The sequence below is a fragment of the Puma concolor genome, chromosome E4 (assembly GCF_028749965.1).
Source record: "Puma concolor isolate L17-30 chromosome E4, mPumCon1.1.hap2, whole genome shotgun sequence".
Lineage (NCBI taxonomy): Eukaryota > Metazoa > Chordata > Mammalia > Carnivora > Felidae > Puma > Puma concolor.
In genome coordinates, this window is record NC_141683.1 from 59,626,875 (window position 1) to 59,654,371 (window position 27,497).

At 36.2% G+C, this 27,497-nt stretch overlaps 1 protein-coding gene across 8 annotated transcripts in view; it reads right to left on the reverse strand.

The window, feature by feature from the left end:
- The window catches only part of DCAF6 (DDB1 and CUL4 associated factor 6), a 135,296-nt gene that overhangs the window by 15,458 nt on the left and 92,341 nt on the right, over positions 1-27,497 (reverse strand). For 5 of the 8 annotated variants that reach the window (XM_025926207.2, XM_086694182.1, XM_086694181.1 and 2 more), the window contains 5 exons: positions 26,544-26,661; positions 21,987-22,099; positions 19,347-19,433; positions 18,799-19,126; positions 13,894-13,935 (listed from right to left, as the gene is read on the reverse strand). In XM_025926207.2, the coding sequence (XP_025781992.1) occupies positions 13,894-13,935; positions 18,799-19,126; positions 19,347-19,433; positions 21,987-22,099; positions 26,544-26,661 (688 nt within the window). The remainder of the gene's footprint in view (positions 1-13,893; positions 13,936-18,798; positions 19,127-19,346; positions 19,434-21,986; positions 22,100-26,543; positions 26,662-27,497) is intronic. The other 3 variants (XM_025926208.2, XM_025926210.2, XM_025926211.2) reach the window with 1 other exon arrangement.

Genomic DNA, 27,497 nt, shown 5'->3' on the forward strand with positions numbered 1-27,497 from the left:
CAGTTAAAAATATATGATTAGCAAAAAAACAATAAAGAAAAAAACTCTTTTGCTAACAAAGCAGAATATCAGGTAGCAGAGGAAATAGCCATGACCTTGCCGACAAACCAAAGGCCTCAGAGCTATAAATGAAAAATAAATTATATGACAAATTATGAATTTAGATAGAAGCTCAAATTACTTAAAACAAAATGTGTGGGCAAAGTTATAAAGCTAAATGATTAATGAAGTGATAATAATAAAGAACTAGTGAAGACAGTACCGGATCAAAAATGTTCATTTCATTTAAAAGTTAGGTCTAGAATATGGTCTAATTTACTGCTTAGTGTTTGTTTGATCTGACCATCCTGATTTCAAAATCTGGATGTCAAGTTATATGGTTTGTATTATATAGTTCTGATCTAAAATTAGGGCACCTGCCACCATGTCACTACAGGAAAATTATCTAAGAGAAAAAGCTTCAAGTGCAGAAATTTCAAATTAGAGAATAAAAAGTAACTGTGGGTGCCATATCTACATATACAATCAGGTAATGTCCAACTCAGCTGACATTTCTAGAGAAATGATCTTAGAATGAATACATTGAAACAACTTTCCTAGAGGATATTTCACAGGAAACACTGAAAAAATATTGGTCATTGAAAATAATTCGTACTTTATTACTTTGCAAATTTGATCAAATGAAAATCAAAATGACACATACATATGAAGAACACCAATCAGCAAACAAATATTTATTAAAAGCCTACCATTTGCAAAGTTGTTTGGGGGAATATCAGTTATTCTTTTATAAGAGCTTAGGCTAGTTTTGGAGCACAGTTTAAAAGTCATAAAAGGCATTATAAAGTTAAATAAGCATATACAATTTCAGAAGTGAACAATAAAATAATGAGTATAGATCCCAACCCAATGGGAAAAAAAATAAAGAAAAAGGCAAAACCAAAAAAAAAAAAAAAAAAAAGGATAAAAAACTTAATTCCAAAAAAGGCAAGAAAGTAAAAAAATAAATAAATAAAACAGGATAATTAGAAGACGTGGGAAAGTTTAAATACAGCCATAATGATAGTCGATTTAAATAGACTAAATTCACCAATGGAGAAAAAAGAGAATGTCTAGGATACACCTCAAGTATGAGGACAAGGAAAAGCTTCAAGTGAAAGGGTCTTACACAAATACTAATCAAATGAAAGGTGGCTTAGCTACATTAACATCAGACAAAACAGATGAGGATAAAAAGCATTAAGAATAGAGACGATTACTAATACATAAGAAATTCAATTTACCAGGAAGATGTAACAATTTAACATATATGCACTCAGTAGCCTCAAAAATGCATTTTAAAAGAAAATGACATAACTGCAAGGAGAATGAGACACATCTTCCAATACAGTGAAGACTTTAACACACCTCTCTCGCTACTTTGTAAGTCAAGCTGACAAAAACACACAAACAGCAAAGATATAAATTTTAACACAATGAACAGTCTTGATCTAATGGTCACATATGAAATTCCACCTTAAAAATTAGAGTAATATTCTTTTCAAGGGCCCATGAAAGATTTACGAATTTGACACGTACAAGGCCACAAAGGCAGTTTCTACAAATTTCAAAGAATGCATCTAACACCAACTACATTCTCTGATCACAAGTCAGATGTTAATGAAAAAAAAGGCTAAATTTTTACAACTTAATTTAGAAAAAAAAGAAAAAAAAACTATCAAATAATCTCAAAGAAAATAGAAGAAAGGAAATGATAAAGAGAGAAAAAGGAGAAATAAAAAACAAAAAGAATAACAATATAGAGTTCTGCCATGATGATGAAGAAAAAATTAAGGGGGTTTAAATAAATAATGTTATGAATAAAAAGGTCATTATAACTCAAGACAGTAGAAATAAAATAGACAATAAAAATACTATAATAACAAATTTCCAACCTTAGATGAATTGACACATTTTTTAAAAACCTCTTAAAACTGACTAAAGAAGAAAGAGATCATGCAAATAGTCTACAGCTATTAAAGAAGTAAAATAATACTTAAAAACCATCTCCAAAAGAAAAAAAACTAGGTCCAGCTGGTGTTATAGGTATAATCTACTAAACTTTTAAAGAAAACATCATTCCAACCTTATACAAACTCTACCAGGGAAAGGAAAAATAGGAAATATTTTTCTACTTATGTTTAGTGTAACTTTTTACCAAAAATAGGATGAGGAAAATATAAGAAAAAAATTTCATTCCCAATATAGATACAAAAATCCTTCGCCAAATATCAGCAAATCAAATCCAACAATGTATCAGAAAGATAATACATCATGATCAAGTTAGGTTTATCCCAGGAATACAAAGATTGTTTAACTCAGTTCCATATGTAAGGATCTTGAAAGTCCTTACTCCAAACTCGCAAGGAAAAAGCTGAACAGACTGAAAAATCAACAACTCCTCTTGGATCTGTAAGAAAGGGGAGGACACAGGACAAACTGCTGTCCCTAAGACTGGAGAGAAAAACAGGCAAACAGGGAGTCATAGCTTAGCAAAGAAGAAACTTGAAGGTAAGAACACCTGAACTGTGATTGAGGGACTGCTGGAGGCTCAGTGTGGACAGCTGTAAGAGTTAAAAACGCCAGGGGAACCCAGTCATAGGGTGCCCCCCACCCCAATATTTTCAGATTTACCTCCAGGAGCCAGACCAGATTGCCACACTAAATACTGGAGAAAAATCCCCTTGAGTTTCTGGCAGGGAGAGGGTAAGAGGAAGTACTCTGAAATATGCCAGAGCATTCTCTTCTTCTTATAAGGTCTGCTCTTAGTGGAAACTAGTTAACCAGAGTCCAATGTGCTGGGGTACTATCAGAGCCCAACTAACCTAGGGGAGGGAAATAGCCAACTACAGCTCTCTACAGGATGACCCTGGTCATCCTAGCCCACCTAAAGGGAAAGAAAAAAATAAGCTAATGAACACTTGTAAAGTCCAGAGATGTATGTTCACTAAAAGACTGAGAACGAATCATAAGATTAAGAATGCTTCCTCTCCCCCACGCCTTACAACCACATTGCTAAAGGTTTAGAGCAGTTCCTTTTACACAGAATGCTATACACATTTGAAGAGACAGAGAAAGCATCAGAACCAGACATGACAGGGATGTTGGAATTATCAGGCTAGGAATTTAAAACAATTATGATTAATTTGACTATAATTAATGAAGGGCTCTGATGGATTAGGTACACAACATGCAAGAACAGATGGCCAATGTAAGCAGAACGTTGGAAATCCTAAGAAAGAAGTAAAAAGAAATGCCAGAGATAAAACAAAGCACTGTAACAGAAATGAAGGATGCTTTTGATAGGTTTGTTAATAGACCGGACATGACTGAGAAAAATCCTTGACCTAGAGGATGTATCAATAGAATCCTTGAAAACCAAAAAGCAAAGAAAACAAAGACTGGACAAAAACCCAAACAAACCAAATATTCAAGGACTGTGGGATAACTAAATAGATATGACATAAGCGTAATGGGAATACAAGAAGGTGGAGGAAAAAAAAAAGAGAAATATTTGAAACAATAATGACTCAGAATTTCTACAAATTAATGTCAGACACCAAATCACAGATCCAGGAAGCCTAGAGAACACCAAGCAGGATAAACACCAAAACAAAACAAAACAAACACAAAAAACAAAAAACAAAAAAAAACAGAAAAAAACAAAATCAAAAAAACCCAAAGCAAACCAAAACCAAAATCTTATACCTATGCATATCATTTTTAAAATACAGAAAATCAAAGATTAAAAAAAATCCTGGAGGATGCCAGAGGAAAACAAACATCTTACCTAGAGAGGAAAAAAAATAAGAATCACATCCAATTTCTCCTCAGAAACTATGAAGCAATAAAGGAACAAAGTAAAATATTTAAAGCACTGACAGGAAAAAAAAAAAAAAAAAAAATCACCAACCTAGAATTCTATGCCCTGCAAAATGATCCTTCTTGTGAATGAGAAATAAAGACTTTCTCAAATAAAAGCAAAGGAATTTGTTGCCAGTAGACCTGCCTTGCAAAATTGTTATAGAGAAGAAAAAATATATAAATCAGACATATGGATCTATATAAACAAAGAACATCAAAGAAGGAATAAGTGAAGATTAAAATTAAAACTTCATTTTTTTAATAAAAAAAAAATTTTTTTTTTTTAAATTTTTTTTTCAACGTTTATTTATTTTTTGGGACAGAGAGAGACAGAGCATGAATGGGGGAGGGGCAGAGAGAGGGAGACACAGAATCGGAAACAGGCTCCAGGCTCTGAGCCATCAGCCCAGAGCCTGACGCGGGCTCGAACTCACGGACCGCGAGATCGTGACCTGGCTGAAGTCGGACGCTTAACCGACTGCGCCACCCAGGCGCCCCTAAAAAAATTTTTTAAATGTTTATTTACCTTTGAGACAGAGAGAGACAGATTGTAAGTGGGCAAGAGAGGGAGACACAGAATCCGAAGGAGGCTCCAGGCTCTGAGCTGTTAGTCCAGAGCCTGACGTGGGGCTCAAACTCACAAACCATGATATCATGACCTGAGCCAAGGTCAGACGCTTAACCAACTGAACCACCCAAGTGCCCCTAAACTTTCATTTTTCTTACTTAGTTTACCTAACAGATAAGTTTCTTCAAAATAATAACAGCAATAATGTATTCCATTATGTATGTTGATGTAATATATCTTATGTGTATATATGCTTATGTATGCTTATATTAAAGTGAAATGAAAGGCAGCAATGATACAAGGGACACAAGAAAGAATCAGGGTTTTATCATATAATACTCACGCTACCTGTGAAGTGGTGTAGTATGATTTGAGAGTGGATTGGATTAGTTGTAAATGTACACAGCAAACTCTACGGCAACCACTAAAAAAGATTTAAAAAAGAATTGTAGCTGATATGTTAAGAAAGGAGAGAAAATGGAATCATAGAAAATGCTGAATTCAAACCACAAAAGGCAGGAAAAAAAAGGAAAAGACAAAAAATAGGAACAAAGAACAAATAGAAAACTATAATGAATATGGTAGACATTAATCCAATTATATCAATAGTCACCTTGAATGTCAATGTTCTAAATTACACCAATTAAAAAACAGATTATCAGAATGGATCAAAAAATATGACCCAGCTATCTGTTGTCTACAAGAAATCCACTTAAAAATAAATAAAGAAATCCATTTAAAAATAAATAATTAAAAAAATAAAGAGATTAAAAGTAAATAAATGTATGGAGAAAAATATCCCATGTTAAATACTAAACAAAAGAAAGCAAGATTAACTATATTTCTTTTGGACAGAGCAGACTTCAAAGTAAGCCAAGTTATCAGGGATAAAGAAGGGCATTAAATAACATCAAGGGAGTCAATTCTCCACGAACAATCTTCAATGTGTATGTGCCTATCTAGAGAGGGTCAAAACACATGAGGAAAAAACTGACAAATGCAAGGAGAAAAAAACGAATCCACTACTGTAGTTGGGAGACTTCAACACCCTTGTCTCAGAAAGGGGCAGATCCAGGAGGCAGACAGTAAAGCCATAGTTGCACTCAACAGCACCACTGATCAACTGGATATAATGGACAACTAGTGACTACTTCATGCAACAACAGCAGAATACACATTCTTCTCGAGTTGAACATACATCAATATACACTACATTCTGGGTCATAAGACACATGTTAAAGGCTGTTTAATATTAGAACATTTGTAAGTGTATTAGCTGGCTAAAGGAGAAAAAATAGAACTCAATAGATGAAGAGTTAGGTGACTGATTAAATCAATACTCATTCATGATAAAAACTGTTAGTAAACTAGGACAGCCTAGGTAGGGAAGCCCCCTAACCTCATAGGAGGTATCTACAAAACCCCTGAAACACCAGTACAAATAAACTCATGTAGGCACTTTTTTCAAAATCAGGAGCAAGGTGTGATTCTTACTATCCTCATTAACCAATACCCAGTAAGCAATAAGAATGAAAAGGAGGAAAGAAAACTCCTTTTTGCAACGATATGACTGTCTACATAAAAAAGCTTAAAGGAATTTATATGCTAACTAATAAGTATAACAGAAAAACACTTGGGTAGATATAAGATCATTATATAAATCAACTGCATTTCTTTTTTTTTTTTTTTTTTTTTTTTTTTTTTTTTTTTAAATTTTTTTTTTTTTCAACGATTATTTATTTTTGGGACAGAGAGAGACAGAGCATGAACGGGGGAGGGGCAGAGAGAGAGAGGGAGACACAGAATCGGAAACAGGCTCCAGGCTCTGAGCCATCAGCCCAGAGCCCGACGCGGGGCTCGAACTCACGGACCGCGAGATCGTGACCTGGCTGAAGTCGGACGCTTAACCGACTGCGCCACCCAGGCGCCCCAAATCAACTGCATTTCTAAACACCAGCAACAAACTATCAACAGAGTATGAGTTTAAAAAAAAAAAGGGAGGCATAAGCTTAAAAAAAATTCATTTACAATGGTAACAAAAATGAAAGTATCTATAAATAAGTTAAAAAATGATATGCAAAACTTGTTCATAGGAAATTATAACCTGTTATAACCTGGGGGCACCTGGGTGGCTCACTCGGTTAAGTGTCCGACTCATGATTTTGGCTCAGGTCATGATCTCATGGTTCATAGCTTCAAGCCCTGGTTCTCTATCTCCCTCTCTCTCTGCCCCTCCCCCATTCATGCTCATGTTCTCTCTTTCTCTCTAAGTAAACATAAAAAAATAATAATAACCTGTTACTGAAAGACATTTTTTAAACAGCCTAACTAAATGTAGAGATAACTTAATATTGAGAGGATAATTAATTCTCCAAATTTACTTCCAGGTTTATTACAACCATTATCATATTCTGATGACTCATAGGTAGAACTTAATATGTTGATCATAAAACAGACCAAAAGACAAAGAATAGCCAAGTCCCTTCTAAAGAAAAATAAAGAGAAGAGACTTGAAGACACTTGGAAGACATTAAGATTAAAAAACTAGAGTAATTAAAGAGCGTGGTATTGATGGAGGGGCAAACAAACTGACCAATGGAACAAAACAGAAAGCCCAGATATAGACCTGTGTTTATCTGGAATTCTATAATATGACATAGGTAGGATAGCAGCTCCCTGGGGAAATTCAACATTTAACAAATGAACAGGGAAAATAGGGCTAACTAAATGGGCACACATATACATCATAAATAATCAATTCCAGATGGATTAACACCTTAAATTGTCGAAAGAAAACTTTAAAAGAAAATTTTCAATTTTTTTGAATCCAGGGTAAGGATTTCTTAAACAAAAGGAAGTTATATGCATAAAGAAATGATACAATTCAACTATATTAAAATTAAGAATGGTTTCTCAAGTCAGCTTAAAGTAAAAAAGAAAAAACAAATCACAAACCAGAAAAAATATTTACACACTTATAAATGATAGCAAATTAGTATCAAAAATATATAAAGAATTCCTTAATAAGTAATAAAAGCTAAGACAACACGGAAAAGAAAAACAACTCAATTAAAACAAACCAGTAGAGGGACACTCGGTTGGCTCAGTAGGTTAAGTGTTCAACTGCTGATTTCGGCTCAGGTCACAATCTCACATTGTGAGATTGAGCCCTGAGTCAGGCTCTGGCTGAGCATGGAGCCTGCTTGGGTCTCAGTCTCTCTCTCTCTCTCTCTCTCTCTCTCTCTCTGTCTTGGTCCCTCTCTCTCTCTCTCTCTCTTTCTCTCTTGGTCTCTCTCCCCTCTGTCCTCCCCCCACCCACTCTCTCAAAATAAATAAATAAACATTAAAAAAAGAATAAAACAACCCCAGTAGAAAACGAGGTATGGCCAAAAAACAAACGAGAGATGCATAATCTCGTTCTGTAAATACAGAAATGAAAATCAAAACCATGAGATAGCACTGGACACCAAATTTTGCTAACGGTAGCAAATTCAAAAAAAGTGACAAAACCAAGTTTATTTATTATTTTTTTATTTTAGAGAGCGAGTGAGAGAGAGAGGGGCAGAAGGGTAGAGGAAGAGAGCGGCAGAGAGAGAGTGGGGGAGAGAGGGAGAGAATCTTAAGTAGGCTCCATGCTCGGTGCAGAGCCTGGCATGGGGCTCAATCCCACGATCCTGGGATCATGACCTGAGCCCAAGTCAAAAGTTGGATGCTCAACCGCCTGAGCCACCCAGGGGCCCCTATTTATTTAAAGATTTTATTTTCAAGTAATTTCTACACCCAGTGTGAGGCTTGAACTCACAACCCCGAGATCAAGAGTTGCACGCTCTACAGACTGAGCCAGCCAGGCACCCTAACAAAACCAAGTTTTAAAGAAGATGTGGATCAGTGTGATTACTCAGTGACCGCACTAACTTATACTCCCACGTTGGAAGACAATCTAACTTATAAAATCAAAGATTCCATTCCTAGGTATGTACCCCAGAAAAACCCAAGGAGACATATCTCAGAATGTTCAAACCAACACTGTTGTTAATAGCAAAACTGTAAACAACTGCCAGTTACCAGGAAAAGGGATAAATTACAGATTATTAGATAGCAGAAAACAGACTGAGCATCAGCTACACATTACAACATGGGTGAATCTTAATATAATGTTGACTGAAAAAAATAGCAAGTCCTGGTCTCACATCTAGTATGATGTCCTTTTTTATAAAGTTTAAAAGTGGGTAAAACAATTTAAGTGATATATTAGTTTGGCAGTTATGTTCAGGATAATTTTTTGTTTCGAAAGTAAGTCATGATCAACACAACATTCAGGAGAGTGGCTGCCACTGGTAAGGTAGGCAGGGGCACAGGATTGGGAGGTGTCTGCATAGATCTAAGTTACTGGTGGTCTCTCAGTTCTTGGCTTGGGTGCTGGGTTTATTGAGATTCACTTACCATTAAATAAATGAAATAAAGAAAAGGAACTAAGCATAAGTCGACAATGACAGTGTGTCACAAACCAAGAATTAAAAAAAATACAATTCTCCCCTCCGTAGATTAGGCTAAAAGCCCTTAATAATGCCAGTGCCTATGCAAAACTCCATTGCCACAATTACTATTTTATAATTATTTGTATGTGTCTGTGTATCCCACTGAACCAAGAGCTAATGGAGGCTGTAATTTTCATTATCCTTAGATTACCAGCATCTACCACAGAGTTTGGTTCATACACGTTTATTGAATGGATAAAATAAACACAAAACTGATTCATTATAAAAACAAAAACACCTCAAGGTATCAGCCATTTATTTGGGAGACAGCATTTACTAGAAAAAAAATCTCCAATGAATCTAACATATAACTGACCTAAGAAAATAAAAACCTAGATTCCTGACTTTATATTTTGATTCCTTCCTCTTCCCCAAGAGTCTTATTTATTTATTTTAATGCTTATTTTTGACAGAGAGAGAGAGAGAGAGAGAGAGCGAGCAGGGGAGGGGCAGAGACAGAGGGAGACAGGATCTGAGCATGCTCAGTGCTAACAGTGCAGAGCCTGATGCAGGGCTTGAAACCCACGAACCACAAGATCATGACCTGAGCTAAAGTCAGACATTTAACTGACTGAGCCACCCAGGCACCCCTGTATTTTAATTTTAATACTGCATATTCTAGAAAACTATTTCTAAATGGTCAGTAAAATTCTTAAGGTAACTCCAAGTTTAAATTAGGAAGTTATAAAAATCAGAAATAGGGGCACCTGGGTGGCTCAGTCAGTTAAGCTTCCAACTTTGGCTCAGGTCATGACCTCATAATTCGTGGGTTCGAGCCCCATGTAGGGCTCTGTGCTGGCAGTGTGGAGCTTGCTTGGGATTTTCTCTCTCTCTCTTTGGCTCCTTCCCCACTTGTGCTCTCTCTCTCAAAATAAATATATAAACTTACAAAAAAAAAATCAGAAATAGTCTGTAAGCCCTATTAAAAAAAAATAAACAAGTTGACACATTTAGTAGTTAGAGGACTAGGCTAAAATATAAGGAGAAATTAAACAGAAACTAAAAATACAAAATGTGAATCACTTTGCCTATTATCTTCAATATGGTTTATCCTTTTACAAAACACTATCACAGATAGCTAGAGTGATACAATTGATATTATTGGTGTCGTTAAAATGGTCTGTGGGGGAACAAAGAAATTTTAGGGTAGAAAAAATGGTTTAATCCAGATTAGGAGAGGATTAATTTATTTAACCTGGAATTAAATGACATGAGGAGTAATTCAGTTAGTCAAAGGAGGTTAATATAAAAGGATACTGTACTAAGGATAGAACGTGAGGACATGGTCAGATTATATAGCAGGTGAATTTTAAGTTAAACTATTGGAAGAAATTCTTTACTGTGCAGGTATGAAAGAGTCGTCTAGTCTAGGAATCTAATGAACTTGATACAATTTAGAATGTAAACTGAAAGAGCATTGTCCAAATTGTGGGATGTTTGTAGGTGTTCCACAAAAAGTGTTCGTGAAATGGGCAAAATAATGGATTAAGCAAAGCTAAACAGGTTTCTTTGTTGTCAAGTCTTTGAAGAGGCTTTATGATGTTAGTTTCGTGAATCTAAAAAGACATATACACAATGTAGTATTTCCCAAATTTTGTGACACCACTGTAGAGTATCAGGGCACTTGGGGCAACAAGAAAACAAAGCCCACGCTGCCCAGAAGCTTCTGGAGGTTCCTCGTCCACCACGTCAAGGAGCTGGAGGTGCTCCTGTGGTGCAGGAGATCTCACTGTTCTCGGATTGCTCACGGTGTTTCCTCCCAGAAGCCCCAAGCCAAAGCCATTGTGGAAAGGGCAGCCCAGCCGGCCCCCAGAGTCACCAGCTCAATCCCAGGCTATACGGCGTGGAAAGTGAATACGATAGATGCTCATGTGCACGTTTTCTTTGTGGTAAATACAACCTTGACCGCTCTGGGGGCAGGAAAACAAAACAAAACAAAACAAAAAAAAACAAAACATGGACACAATTTGCTTATGTGAGCTGTTGTGCGGGGGAGAGTGGGGGGAGAGGAATTGGGTTCTTTGCCTCAAACCGTATTAGTAAAGCTAAGGGACAGCAGGCCTGACACTGCTGACTTCAGAAGAGTCTGCTTCCAAGGCTGGCTCTTGGCTGATGTCTGGGAACTTGACTTGTCCAACGCTGCCTGCAATGTTCTGCCTGCCTGGGACACTGAAGCCTGATGGTTTGAAGCCTGATAGGCTTGCCGGGATGGTCTGTAATAAATAAAGTGAACACGTCCTTTCCTCTTGGGTCTGGAATTTAGGTAGTTGTGGTTGGTGTGGAGGGTGCCCACGTGACCACCCCCCAATAAAAATGGTTTCTGAATCTCACGCAGGTTTCTCTGGACAGAAACACTACACAAGCATTAATACACTTGATTACTGAAGGGAGAACATTCTATGGCCCATGCTGGGATTGGGAAAATGTTGGAAGCTTATGCTTGGATTCGTCCAGACTCTGATGTGTCTTTTCTCTTGTCATAATTACAAATGAACCTAAATTCTGTGAGCCTTTCTAGGAAGTCATCAAATATGTGGGAAGGTTGTGGGACCTCTGAAACAATACAGTTGATGTTTGAACAATGTGGGGCTTAGGGACACTGACCCCCACTCCCATGGAGGTAAAAATCTGCATAAAGCTTTTGACTCTCCAAAAACCTTACTAATAGCCTACAGTTGATCAGAAGCCTTACTGATAACAGAAATAATAGAGCAACATATATTTTATGTTGTATGTATTATATGTTGTATACCTAAACTAGAGAGAAGAAATGTTAAGGAAATCGTAAGGAATGTTAAGAGAATCAAAGTCAAAAATTTACACTGTTATTTATAAAAACATCTGCATATAAGTGGATCTGCACAGTTCAAAACTGTGTTGTTCAAGGGTTAACTGTAATTCATAGCTTTTCATTTATTTCAAGTTTAGGAAATCGGAGGAAGAAAACAACAAGCCAGATCATCTAAGGAAATATGAATAAAAACTTAGCTAGAATTTAGATAAAAAGGTGTCTTGTTTGCCCAACTCTTATTTACATATGCATGTATGTATTCTTATGCTGTCCTCAGACGTGCTTACTTCTTACACAGGGAAATATACACATACACATACACGATAAAGTGTTATACAGACAGCATAACAGATGTATAAAGGGCACACGGAAGAAATGTTCAGTCCTGCTTGGGACTATGAAAGGTACGGGGCCAGGAAAAGTTTCAACAAGAAGGAACTTAAGATGAATATTGAGATGAGGTGGCCAACATGATGGTGTCAGTGACAAGAGGGCATTTCAGGTAGAAGGCACACAGTGAATAAAGCAACAGAGGCATTAAGTATACCCAGAGACGCTCCCAGTAGGTCTGCTGTAGTCTGCGCAAATTCTGGCCACGGCCATGACAGAGAGCGCCCTGCAGGCCAGGCAGAGGAGCTGGAGTTTTCTATATTGCAGGCAACGGAAAGCCACTGAAAGTGGACGTGATGAGGACAGAGGTTGGAAGCAAGCTGGAGGGCCATATGAATAGAAGACCAGGTGACAGGTGATGAAGTAATAGCAGCTGAGCGAAGAGTAAGGGATGATTACCATTTTATTTATTATTAAAAGAAACAGATTAAATGTGGCACCTATCATTCAGGATCTCAGCAGATTAGGGTTAAGACCTATTCACAAAACACTACAGGACAGTCCTTCACGTAGACTGGCTATATGAGCAGAGCAGATCATAACGTGTGATAATTTTGTTTTTCTAATTTTATTTTTCTAATCTTATCTTAAGCAGAACTTTACATTCCTTGAGCATCCCCAACTGCTAAAGAGGAAGCAGACTAAATGTGTGCTTGATGTCAGGAAAAAAAACTACCTTGTAATTAGAAATTTCGTCCATATAGGAAAGAAAGAAAGATAGGTAAAGAAGCTGTCTAATCTCATTAGCTCTGAGGGAAAGGAAGAGGCACGTTTTCTTTTTTACCGTTGTTTATTAGTTCTTAATACTCTCCACTTCAATTTGTTAGCTTCTCTGTAACTTGTTTAAAGCAACATGGTACTTTTTAATTGCAATCTTCACTGTAAAAGCAGAAACTGGCCTTGAGTACTTGAGATGAAAGGTGGAAACCAGAAAATCAAAAAGCCCTTAAACAAATTCCATTTTATGTTTCATATTACCCCTTTGTTTTGGAAACTAATGAATGGTAAATAACAGACATGTGTCCCTAGAATTAGATACAAAGTTGATTTTGTCAGTAAACCAGGTTTGGGCTAGAAGAATAATAGGATTGAAGCTCACTTTAAAATTGTATTTAAAAATGTACCCCACTGTCTTCAAATTACAGAAGTGTCTGAGACTTAGATAGCATCTTGATGTGCGACATTAAGTCAGTAAAGCTATTTATTAATAAAACGGCTTTCCTTAAAAGTCAGAATTTTAAACCTATGCATAGAATTGGACTCAAGTCCTTATTTTACTTCCTGATTTCAAGGGAAAGGAGTATATCTGAATAATAACAAAAAGTTGCTAAGGCTAATTGCTTTGCCAATCAAGTTTTTTAAAAAAAGTAAGTTGCATCCTTTGACAAAATATCCAAAATGAGTAACCAATAACTTAGAGTACATCATTTTCAGATGATAGTTACTTTATCATGTGACACACTCGACGTGGGTATCAGTTACATCTGCACACAGGAAATTACTCTTCATTCTATTCTCATGCAGTGCATGCAGCTAAATACAGTCTGTGAAAAGCAACCTGCTCACAAGGCTGAGCACTCAGAGTTCAGTAAGTTTGAAGAGGTATTAACTGTTAATAGGAAAGGTGGTTAGGTGTGGAAAAGGAGGACCTGGCAAATTCATCATAAAGAAAAAATAAATAATGAAGGAACATACTGAATTACCTCATTATTCTATCACCTATTGTTGTTCCTCTGATATTAAATCTAGTGAAGGGAACACAATAACTAAAGTCACTCACAAAGACTTCAAAGAACCAAATATTTAAAGCATTAATAAGGTCACCACTTCTACTGTTAATCACCTAGATCTAAGAAAACTTCTGTGTCTCCTCCTGATTTAAGGAATTATGTGAGATTATGTCCTTCAACTTAAAAGTATATGAGGAAATTAAGGAAACAGAGACACTCACTGAAGATAGATTGAAAGGAAGACTTGGCACTTAATCTCTTTTATCTTTAACTAGATTAGAACCTAACCCGTTGCAGAGTGTAGGGAACTGCAGGGACTCAAACCACCAATACCATCCACTGCGACACCTACATTATGCTCCCCAGGGCTATGCTGCTCTTTCAGAAAAAAATAGTTAAGCCCTGAGCTGACTCATTTGTCCTAACCATAGACTCGATAACAAGCAAGCAAAGAATAACAGAGCTTTTCACTCTCTAGGAGTTCAGTTCTTTCTCTGTTACCTTTTTTCCTCTCTGTAATTTGCTTTCACAAAGAATACACTTGAATCATTAGAAATACTGAGAGTGATTATAATGATGAGTAAAGAGATGGTGACAAATTTACAGGACACAAAGAATTCTGGCTTTAAAAATAAAGGCCATGTTCCCCAGGGTCCAGAATGGGTAAACGGAACCACATTTCTATGCATATGAAAGATACATTTTTAAAAAAGTGGTTAACAGGCCATACAAGGTTAATATTTTTAATAGTTACCAGAAAAATCTTCAGAGCATCTTAATTGAGTCTACAACGAAAAACGTCCAAGACTATGCAAGAAAGTTCTTCAGGAAGCTCACTCACACGCTTCCCAGAGAGCAAGAACCTCTCGGGTTTGGCAAAAGAAAAGAGCTACCAGCCAGGCCATCAGACCATTTACTGTAAGCTCCCTGGGGCACCGTGGAAAGTTTATGTGGAGGTCATATAAACAGAAAACCTGACCATGATCCTTTCATTCCAAGGGCACGGGTTTCTGTTTCTAAATACGGTGTATACTATCACTAAGGGATACACATACTACTTTTATTATTTTTTAATCCCAAGATTGAAAAGTATATGTTTGATTACTTATTCTTTCTTCAATTTAGTTTCCATTTAATGTGCTGTGCTCTGGCCCTAGACAAAGTTAAACGGGACCAAATATGTGGTGATTTATAGAGATTTCATTGTTTTAAACTTCGGATATCTGCCAGTAGAGACATTTTACCACAGACTATAGTTGTGCTTCTCTAAGACCGACCTGCCAAAGAGCAGGAATTAGAAACTATGGCTCTTTGGCAAATCTGGCCAGTCGCCTGTTTCTGTAACAGCCTACAGGCAAAAAACAGGTTTTACATTCGTCAATAGTTATATTTTAAATGGTTATATAAGTACCTACACAGTAGCCTCCACTGTATCTCTTGGCCAGCAAAGCTTAAATATTTACTATCTGTTTTTTTAGGGAAAAGCTTACTGAGCTCTGCCATAGAGAGTCCCAGTTGTATTTGTACCGACACTAGCTATGGTCAATGGGCAGAGCGTTCCATCTTAAAACATCTATGTTAGTGGTTAAGGCCTTTATTTTCTAAGGCATTTCCTTCTCATGCTTGATCTCAGTCCAAAAGTGAAAAGCTGGATCATATTTATCTAACCAAATTAAAAATGCAAGTCTTCATAATGAAATAGTTACTTTACATTGCAAAGAACTGCTTTGATATATTTAACAATGTCCATCAAAAATGGCTTACTTATAAACTTTTTAGCTTTCATTTTAAAAATTAAATTTGGGGCAAAAGAAATTATGAGATCCACTACGTCATTCTTGATACACACTGAAGTACGGACCTAAGTATATACTTTTACCATTTTTAATTTTGGGGCCATTTCTTTACTGTAACCAAACTAACCCTGACTGGGCCTCTCAAGTGGCAGCAACGAGGGAACTCCAACACGTGCGTTCCTTTAGTTGTGCATTTCATCAAAGTATGAAATGTATCCTTAGATTCTAAAAACCAAATAGTGTAATTTTTACAAGAGAACTTTGAAATCTTTTGTCCCTTTGGAAACAGAAATTCTCAGAAATCATACGCCTACTTACAAGCTGGTAAACAGTTCTTTTCATGTTCTTAAGAAGTAAAGTATCTTAAACTTTCTCTCTTTCGCATAAACGTCAACATACCTATTCCTTCAATTTAGAAGATAAATGGGCAGTTGTCTTAAGGATGAAGAACCCTTAGCAAGGTGCAGCAATATTAAAAACATACTTTATAGAGGCAGTTCAAGATTTAATCGAGATGGTGTCAAGAAGTTAGGAACTATCAAAATTATTTAGATAAAAATCAGAAGGAAGATTTTTCACCATTTACAATTTTTGGTAAATAGCAATAATGCAAATCTCAAAGAAAAACTGATGTAGTTGTTAAACAGTCACTATAATCGCTTTAGTAATAAAGGAAATGAACTACAGTGTTACTACATACAAAGATGTGTGTACTACCAAGGACTTAGTATATACATCTTTGTATGTATGTAACACTGTAGTTCATTTCCTTTATTAAAACTGTTTCCAAGCATTCTTATAAATGGCTTGTGGATTTGTCCTCTCTTGTTCAATAAGTTATTAAGTTTCTTAAAGAGTGAGAATTTATTATCCTTCCGTTACTCTTCGGTAAGTTCACTATTATGTCCAACAGAATAAAATAAAATATATGGGACAAACTAAGGCTATATACCTGAGCTGAACATACAGAACATTAAATAATATATAATAATAATTTTTAAAAATCAGGGAAGCCAATGCAGACCCAGAGGAGGTTTCTGATCTGGATCTAGCCTGAGAGTATGCACTGGAGACCTCCATGGAGTAGGGTCAGCTCCAGGCCGCTGTCCCTCATTTCCTTGCTCCCTCCCAATCTTCCTTTCTCCCTGATGCTCAACTACTGTGTTTAAAAAAGAAAAAAGAAAACTTTTTAGGTCTAAAATATACAAATCATCTGCTTAGCACTTCAGTTTCCTCAGCTATAAAGTCGGCTTGGTGTAAAAGTGTTATAATTAGCTTGGATAGAAGATGATAAATAATCACGATATTTTATAAGTGTCTAACATCTATTAAAAATACATAATTTCTTATTTAAGCAAATAAACCTGGTAAGTGATTTGGTGCATTTTACTAGAAAGTACACTTAAATTTTATTTTCAATTATGACCTTAGCATCATTTTTAGCTACATAAGAAGTACAAAAAAAAAAAAAAAAAAAAAAAAAGACATATGTTCACTTATGTAAATAGAAAGCCATAAGTGCATAAGCTTAAAATAATTATACAGACTCTAATTCTCCACCCTGGGTTTCAGAAACCATCAATCTGATTTTCAAACTGTGCTATGCTTGCTAACCTTACCTGTATTCAAGTGGTATTGATCTCCCTCTTGGGTATGGAAAGAAATGGGACTAAGTTTTACTTGTCTAAAACAGACTAAGAATGCTGAAGACTAACGTGCGGCCGGTAAAGAGAAGATGGTTGGTTAATTGCTAAGTACAAATATTGGGAGAGATCACTTCCTTTACATTTAAAAACAATGCCATTGCCAAGTAAACATTCTGATTAAACGTAACTGAAGGAACTGTCCTTTCATAGTCACAAAAGGTGGTTTCACGGAACTGGAAGCAGTACTGTTCCGGATTTCTGCTTGGCCTCTGTCAGTCTTTATCCCTAAAGCCATTCTTAGTGTAATTGTTTTTCAAGTCTGAGTAGCCACATAGAACATCCTGGTTGCTTAATACAGTTATTGTTTATTTAGTGCTTTCAAAGTGGATGGATCCTCTGACTAAATAATTGATGGATTTTTAAAAATTCTTACAACAATTCTAGATAATCATAACCTAATTTTATAGATAAGGAAACTGAACCTTAAAAATATATTAGGTAGTTGGAATGAGGAAATATAGCCAAGTGGTAAAACCAAGATTCAAACCCAAGTCATAATGCTCTTGATCATTAATTTACCATGAAAGAATGGCAATGCTATATAATCTTTTCACTGTATTTTTCACTTGTCAGAAATGTCAGAATATTTTACAAACAGTAGTATAGTGAGCATAGAAATATGTGAAATGGTTCTTCATACCTGTGTAAGCTAGGAATTTAAAGATAAAATTTTATTCTCTGGAAAAGGACAGAGCTTATAATGAGATATGATAGCATTATCTGTGGAAATAGTTTTTAAAAAGTATGGAATGCAATATACTTCAAGAGATTTTATCTACTAAAAAATATAATACACCTGTATTGATCACACAAAATAAAAAATGGCAAAAGTATATGAACACGTGAGCGATTCTTCGTTGTAGTTGTAATATTTGTTATCTGGTATAATTTTTCATTTTCTAAATTGGGTTACCTAGTAGACATCAGAGAACAACATAATGTTCTCAAAAAGAGAACTACTATCACACGACCTTAAGCCAGGGTCAGTAGAAAAGCAGAAAAACCGAATGTGAAAAAAACAAAATAAAACAAAACTGACAAAGGCCAGGATGTCTACAGCTAAACATAGCTCTGACTTCATAAATAACCTGTTGGTCGTTCTCCACATTCCTTTCTCTTGACCTGTAAATTGAGGAGCAAGCCTCAGGCCTGGACATACAGAGCAACAAGACTTTATTCCCCTCTTAAGTACACTTTGTTCAAAGAATGTAATACGTAAAATCATTTACAGTTTAAAAAATTCTGTGAGTTTGTATGCCTGAGATACCCTTAGGGGAAGCAACTGTAAAAAATGGGAGAGACTCCTTTATGTGACTTCAAACAAAGCCTTGTGAATTGTACTTTTTAGAGTTCATTTTAATGAAAAATCTACCAACCTGTCACCAGGTCCTGCTCGATACCTCGCACCTGGGATCAGGACTGGGTCGTCATCACTATCATCTGTGTCCTGGAGAGCAGAGTCCCTGGCTAATGTTTCCTCATGAGCCAAAGGCCCGATGGCTTCTGTTTGTGACTGAGGCTCCGGATTAGCGGTATTTTGATCGGTAGCACCTTCAGTGCTAGTTTGATCTGAAGTTCCTGGTTCCTTGCCTTGTTCCGACAAAGTAGATTCTTCTGGAACCCCACAAGAGCTATCAAGATTGAGGTCATTTCTTTCTCCTGAGCAGGAATCCAATGGCTCAGATGTGAACTTATCTGATTGTGCTGTTAGAAAATAAAGTAGAAACAGCTGGTCATGTTGGCAACATTATTTAATCTAGCCTTAAAGCTGGCAGGCATTTCCTAATGAGGAATTTCCCAATAGGGAGAGAAAAATTCCATAATACATCTATTTGGAAATGGTCTCAGGAGAGAGTAACATAAATTACGCTTCTCATTTGCCCACATGAAGCAATTATCTAAAGAGAACAAGACAACTACTCACCTGTATCTACACGATTCTGAAGTGTGTTTTCTGCAGATGTACCTTCCTGACATGTTGTCGCATCCTCTGACGATTCTTCAAGAGCTTCTGGGAAATAAACCAAATTATCATTTTTTAAAAATGTTTATTTATTTTGCGAGAGAGACAGAGCGCAAGCAGGGTAGACAGAAAGAGGAAGACACAGAATTCGAAGCAGGCTCCAGGCTCTGAACTGTCAGGACGGAGCCCGACACAGGGGTCGAACTCAGGAGCTGTGAGATCATGACCCGAGTCAAAGTCGGACACTCAACTGACTGAGCCACCCAGGCACCCCACCAAATTATCATTAAATCCAAAATTTTTAATAAAATGAATACCAGCTGAATACTCTCGCTATCCTATATATAAGTAGCTCTTAATCCTTTTGGGATCATAGAATCTTCTGACACCCAGACATCACCTCTCCTCAGTACAATGCAAATATCTATGTCCACACCGAACTGTACAAACACTATCAAAGATGGATGAGCAATCCTGCCCACTGCCTCCTCCCAAAGCCCAGGCAAGGACCTTAATAAACCCGCAGTGAAGAATTTCTGCTTGAGATAAGCCCTCACAACTGACATTACTTGATCTTGCCTTGTTTCTAAACTTCACAAAATCTAAACTTAAAACTGAGTATTTTTCTATCCCTTTACCATGCATTTAGTAGAATCTGAACTATCGTGAACCCTACCATCAATTCTCTTTTGGCCACTGAAAATACTTATTTCTGGGATTTAACTCTAAGATCCATTAGGGATCAGTCTTTTTTGCTCCTAACCGCACATCTGCTTACTAGAGAGTTGTTTTACACATACTTAATTCTTGTAAACTCTGTTATATTGAGGCATCTATTCCTTTAATAAGAAGTGGAATTCATTTAGTCCTTCATTTACCAAGTATTTTTTGAAAATCTACTGTGTGCCAGTCCTGGCCGTCATTCATTTCATGCCTTTTTTCTTTGATTAATGAGCTGATTTTTCTACGATGGCCCATCACCAGCTATATTTATTTTTTAATACTCTTGTTACTGTACCGGGCTAAATTTTTGAGCATTAGTTCCATCTGATTTTCACCAGCTTTATGAAATAGCATACAGTCAAAAATGGATGTATAAAAGAAAGTAAATAAGCAGTTGCTAGGGGTTAAGGGGGAAGGAGGATGGGGGATGGGGTGTGACCGCTTAATGGCTGTGGGATTTCCTTTAGAGAGGATAAGAAAATGTTTTAGAACTAGACAGATGCAATAGTTGCACAAAATTGTGAATGGTCACTGGATTGTGTACTTAATTTTTTTTTTTTTTTTTAGATTTATTTATTTTTGAGAGACAGAGAGAGACAGGGCACAAGTGGGGGACGGGCAGAGAGAGAAGGAGACACAGAATGCGAAGCAGGCTCCAGGCTCTAAGCTGTCAGCACAGAGCCCAACGTGGGGCTCAAACTCACAAACCGCGAGATCATGACCTGAGCCAAAATCAGTCGCTTAACCGACTGAGCCACCCAGGCGCCCTTAATTTTTTTTTTTAATGTTTATTTATTTTTGAGAGAAAGAGAGAGAGAGAGAGAGAGAGAGAGAGAGAGAGAGAGAGAGAATGAGTGGGGGAGGGGCAGAGAGACAGGGAGACAAGAATCTGAAGTAGGCTTCCGGCTCTAAGATGTCAGACAGAGCCCAATACGGGGCTTGAACACACAAACCATGTGATCATGACCTGAGCCAAAGTCGGATGCTTAACCGACTGAGCCACCCAGGCGTCACTAGAGCGTGTACTTTAAAATGGTTAAATTTATGTTACGTGAATTTCACCTCATTAAAAAAAAAAAAGTGAGCAAAAATTATATGCTAAAAAAAAAAAGAGAGAGAGAGAGAGAAAGAAAATCTCCTGTAATCAAGGCTCTGGACTAGACACTAAATTTCACATAATGGTCAGGTAAAATATTCTAGGAAAGCGTTCTGAAAAATTCCTAAATGGCATTTCTTGTATGAAACAGTATTCACGCATAACCCATTTAAATTTTATTCCTTTTTCCCCCTTCACAAGCCACCTATACTCTTTGAAAAAATCAAGGCAGATACTTTGGATTTCACTGCTAGGTATAAAAGTGGTCAAGATAATCCAAACTAACGTTTACGTCTCACGTATTTTCAGTACAATGACCACCTGTCTTGGCCATTGTATCCACTGAGGGGAACTGTGCTTCACTGTGACTCCCTACCCTAAATGCTTAAGGCCTCAACCATTTGTATTTGCTATCTGTTTATCAACAGTAGTGGCTGGACTACTGAGGCAAAAGTAATTTATTAAAAACAAAAAACGGGCACCTGGGTGGCTTAGTCACTTGAGTGTCCAACTCTTGATTTTGGCTCAGGTCACGATCCCACGGTTGTGGGATCAAGCCCCATGTCAGGTTCCACGCTGAGCTTAAGATTCTCTTTCTCCCTCCCTCTGCCCCTCTCCCCCACTCGAGCTCTCTACAAAATACTAACTAACTAACTAACTAACTAACTAACTAACTAACCAACCAACTAACCAAGAAACAAAACTGCTGCACTGAAAGAACATAAAAGCAGGTGGACATTCAACACTGGGGTTTTATAATGACAACAGAAACAACACCTTACTTGTCTCACTGTCTCCTGGTGGTAGCACGGAGCTCTGTGGGGTCAAGGATCCCTCCTGACCCTCAGATTTGCAGTGGCTCCCATTTCCTCTAGAACTTGAGGCAGTACTGCTCCTATTATCCAAACAAAACAAGCGGTTCCACCAGGAAGTTAATAAATATGAACTTTTAGGGTAATTTTTATATTTTACAACTAAAGAAACAAAAACTCCACACAACAAATAAAACATAGGACTTCTTATTTGAATAGTACTTGTAAAACACCACTTTCAAAGATCAAGGTGATTATTCTAATCCTCCTTAACCTTAAAAAAGAGATTTAAAAATACAGAAGGACCACCTTTTCAAGGTTTTGATCCTTCTATTTATTTCTATACATTTGTATTGAATTTTAACTGAATTACATGGACTCTCTTCTTGTCCTCACCACAGATGGTTCACCACATCCAAATCCTTACTGGTTTTACACACTTTGGTCTTTGAACCCCCCTACGCAGCTTGCTTCTACTTCTGGACTGTTGTTCACATATGGCAGGTGATTGAGCACCAGGGCTTGTAGAAAGTTCGGATAATGTTTTTTATTAGTTTAATACCCACCTGACGATGACTAACAATTCTGTCGGCATTTTTGGCTAGGGCAGAATCCTAGGTGGATTCAAATAAATCATTTTCAATGAATGTTCTGTGATAAATCATGGCATATGTGTAAGGTGGGGATTAGATGGGAAAGAAAATAGAGGAAAATGTAAAACAATCTAGGATTAAAATTAAATTCAGAGAAATGTAATAATTTCTTAGACTTAGAATAAATGTGAACAAGAAAAAAAAAACCCTGAGAGTTACAAGTAACTTAAAAACCGTTAATAACAGACAAATAGCAATGACTCAACAGACAATGCAAATTGTCATGGACTTTTTGCCAAGATTTTATAAAATCCCCTTTAGGCTACTTGCAGAAGTCAATTTGATTTTTTTAAAAGGGCACCCATGTATAATATGCTATTTTTAGGAAGAATGCATATCTACATGGGTATATATGCAGAAAAAAATTTCAGAAAGGATACGTACCAATGTTAAGTGTCATCTCAGTAGGATTATTACAAGTGATTTCTTTTCACACTTTTCTCTAGATTCTGACTTTTTTTTTGCAATGAGCATGTTATTTCTTTTTAACCGGAAAGAAATATATAGCAATTTTGGTAAAGAGAAGCCAATGTGATATATAAATCTTTTTTCCCCATTGAGAAAGCTATGATACAGGCATAAATAAAATGCTCAGTGTATTATAGTTATGAGAATTGAAACATTATGATACTGATGTAGGAAAACAGAGCCATTAGTGGAAAAGACAATGTAACCAAGTAAACATGTTTAGCATATGTTAATATGGCATTTTAAATCACAGAAAAAAGCATAAGTTGCTCAGTCAATGTAACAGGACAAAGGAAGAGTCATGTGGAAAAATCAAGCTATAGCTCTATGTCATACTTTATGGCAGAGTAAGTTGAAGAGGAATTAAGCACATATTTCTGATATGAAAATCACAGAAATGGTAAGAGGAAAATAAGAGGAAACTTTCCCCCTAATCCTGGGAAGGACAGGCTTTCCTAAGCATGAGCTCACAGGCTGGAACCATAAAGCAAAACTGCCATAAGTAAACTGAAAGACAGACAACAAACTGGGAAAAATATTTGCAACAAATGAAAGACAAATGGTATCATCCTCACTCAATTCCATAATAAATAGGTAAATAGTTTTATAAACAGTAAGAAAAAGATATGAACACTGTAGTAGAAAAACGGGCAAAGGCTAGGAAAGGCCAATTTACAAAGAAGGTAACTACAGACCCAGCACCCGGGCCTGTCGTGTGCTAGGCAACGTGCCAAGTACTATCTGCTTTTTCTGCGTGATCTCGTTAAATCTTCCCAAGAAACCTCTAAAGTAGGTTCTAGTAGATATGCCTGTTTTTCAGATGAAAAAACTGAGATTCAGAGAAGTTCAACAGCTTGTCAAGTTTAAGGTCTAAGCTCTTAGTCAGTGTGCTCTATTGCCTTATCTGTCATCAAAGAAACTAAAATAAAAGCAAGACCCCATACTGGCATATGAAAAAGAGATGAAAGAGACTGCATACATTTTGAATTTTCTTTTTATAATTTTTTTCTTTTTTCTTTCATGATCAGGAAAAAAACTAATTACTTTCTGATAAATAAGAAACGAGTGAATGAGAGAATTTCATGGTCAGATTTTAGAGAAGAAAAAGTAGCATTCAAAAGAAGAGTGGGACTAAGGATCTTTGCTAAAAAAATGCTCAGATGAGATTCTTTATAAAAAATCAGCCTTTTTGGTACAGAAACATGAGACTAGAACAAGAAAGACATAAAGCATAACAATCTTGTATGATCTTCAATTACATATGAAGAAAAAGGGCCACAGAGATCATGATTATAAAAAGTTGAGTTCCAACACTAAGGCTCATAAAGAAGTTAGAAATTCTACTGACTGCACCTTCAAATATATATCTAGAATCCCATTTCTTCTTACTATCTATCTCCACTGCTCTCATCCTGGTCCAAGACACAGGTGCCTCTCACCTTTCTTACTGTTTGTCTTTTAACTGGCCACCTGGCTTCCACCTAGGGCCTATTCTCTACTCGGCAATCAGAGACATCCTTTATCCTTTTAAATATGCTCCTCACTTACCTGGGCTGACCTTCTTTGCTACTACTACTTTCTCCTTTGGTCCTCCACTTCAGCTACAGTGGTTTTCTTAAAGACCCTTGAACATTCGTGGTCTGTTCCTGAGTCAGAGCTTTTGGACTGGCTTTCTCTCTGCCTACAATGCTCTTCCTCCAGATGTATGCATGGCTCACTCCTTCTTACCCTTTAAGTTTTTGTCCAAATGCCATCTACTCAATGATGCCTACCCTTACCCGAGGTCTCCCAATCATCCTTACCTGCTATATTTTCTTCCACAGCACTTAGTATTCTCTAACATACTATACAATTCATTTATTTGCTCTATTTACTGTCTGTCTCCCCCATCTAGAATATAAGTTCCAATAGGGAGGGATTTTTTTGTCAGTTTTTTTTTCCCTGATGTATTCCCAGTGTCTAGAATAGTCTCTGGAACACAGAAGGATTTCAGTAACATCTGAAAATACTACTTAAAGATTTTAATGTAAATACATAGACACATAAACACAAATGGAAACCAGTGAACTGGAATAAATAAATAAATAAAATCACATATCAACATATAATTATATATTAATAAACAATATATAGCTATATGTTATGTATATATTATATGAGCATATAATATATAATAATAAACAGTGGAATATGTTAATATAATATTAATTATACAAAATAATTAATATATTGGTTATAAATGATTAATATAATTACTATATATTAATCATATAATTATACTACTATGTAATTATATATTAAGAAAGATATTATTGATATGTTAAATCATATTAATATAGAAATGGTAATAAATTTAAATACAACATTTTGGATACTATCTCAAGCAAAAGGCATGAGACAGACTAAAAGAATGTAAGAAGCTCACATAACCTGTTTTTAAGGCATAAGATTTAACTAGATTAGTGAGCCATAAATATAACCAGAAATGTCATTAAAGAGAACCTGATAGCCATCAAATAGAGTTCAACCTTACTAGTAATCAATTAAATAAAAATGACAATTATTTTAAAATCAAATATACAAATTAAAAATAAATTGCTATTGAACACTGGCCTCGGGGCAGCAAAATGTGAACTTTCATATGCTGCTGGGAGAAATGTAATGACAGAAGAGTCCTTTGAAAATAATTTGGCAATATCTTTTGACTTAGAGTTGACTTCTAAAAATACATCTCAAATCACTCTTAAAGATAGGAAAAAGCTTGTAAACAAAGATATTCATTATAAAAAAAAAGGTAAATTCACTGCCTGATTAAAGAAAAACGGTTAGGTAAACTCTGGAGTATTACACAGTTTTCAGATTTACGAAAACTAAGTAGAAATGTGGGAATATTTATTATGGAGTTAAGCCAAATAAATGCAGGAGAGAACAGAATATGTACAGTATGGTTCAAATTAACTTTAAAACTCAACCCCCAAATCACACATGCATACATATATGTACATATGTGTGTGGACACACACACCTACGCAAAGGACCAAGACTGAAAAAAAACTCCAAAATGTTAGGTTTATTTTTTTTGCACTAATGGTCTATTGGTGATTATTTATTTTTCTATCTTTTGCATTTTCTATCAGAAGAAATATTCCAGGACCAACACCATCAGCATCACCTGGGAATTTTTTAGAAATGCAAACTGTCTGATCCCACCTCAAACTTAACTGAGAGTGGGGCCCAGTAATCTGTGTTTTAACAACCTCTCTAAGCGATCTGAACCACCCACCCTAAGTTGGTGAACCAATGCATTACAACTAAACAAAACACAAAGATGACGAAGTGCTAAAAATAGTATCTAATACAATCCTACAAAATGGCTAAGAACAGCTTTACAAAAATATTAACTTACCATTCATCTGTAAAGTTCAGTTTTATTGTGCTTGTAGTTGTTCCTTCTGTGCTGTAGTGCAAACTTAAAACTGGTTCACCTGTCCCTGGTTTGGGGCTCAGCTTTTCATTATTGTTATCTGAAAATTGTGTTTAAAACATTTGAAAAAGTCTCTGAAACCAATAAAAAGATGACATTTCCTAAAATTTATAAAACTTAAATTAGGCTGTCCTTGTCATAGTTCTTTCTCACATCTGTTACGGTTCTCACTTAAAGTTCAAAAGCAAGTGTTATAGAAACACTATTTCAAAGTGGCACTGCATCAAATTCTACTTTTGTGTACATGATTCCCTTCAATTCAGATGGAAATCACACACATTCGAGAGTCATATTTAGTCATTAGGAAATCAAAGAATATTAACAAGCAATGAGCTATGTTACAAACTGGTACTTTCATGTAATGGAATGCTCACGACTTCATTCTTTAGTTGCTAGAGCATCACGATAAACTAACGTTGGCTCCTTCAGAAGCACTGAGAAGCAAGATGCCAGGCCTCTGAAAGCAGCTGTTCAGTAAAAACTCTGCTGCAACTAAAGACTATCAAATTTTTTCTGTTCTTTCAAATTCACAGATTTATAATCTAGCAAGGGATTATAGCCTGCACTCTACTGGGAGGGGAGGAAAAGAAAATTTAATATGCTTTTGATATTTCTAAAACTCTCTTTGCTATAAGATCATATGTTTTGGTATATTTCCTCTTCCTCTCCTGACTAATCTCAGGAATTTGTTTTCTAAACTATGGAAATCGTAATTTCACCTTAAGAATCTATAGGGGATGTCCATGATACATTATCTATCTCAACATATTAAATCTTTGTAAAATGGCAAATAAAATCAAGAAATTCTACACAAATTGATATAGACCACCCCAAAGTTATCCTTCCCCACCTCCCCAAAAGAGTACATGGATAGTC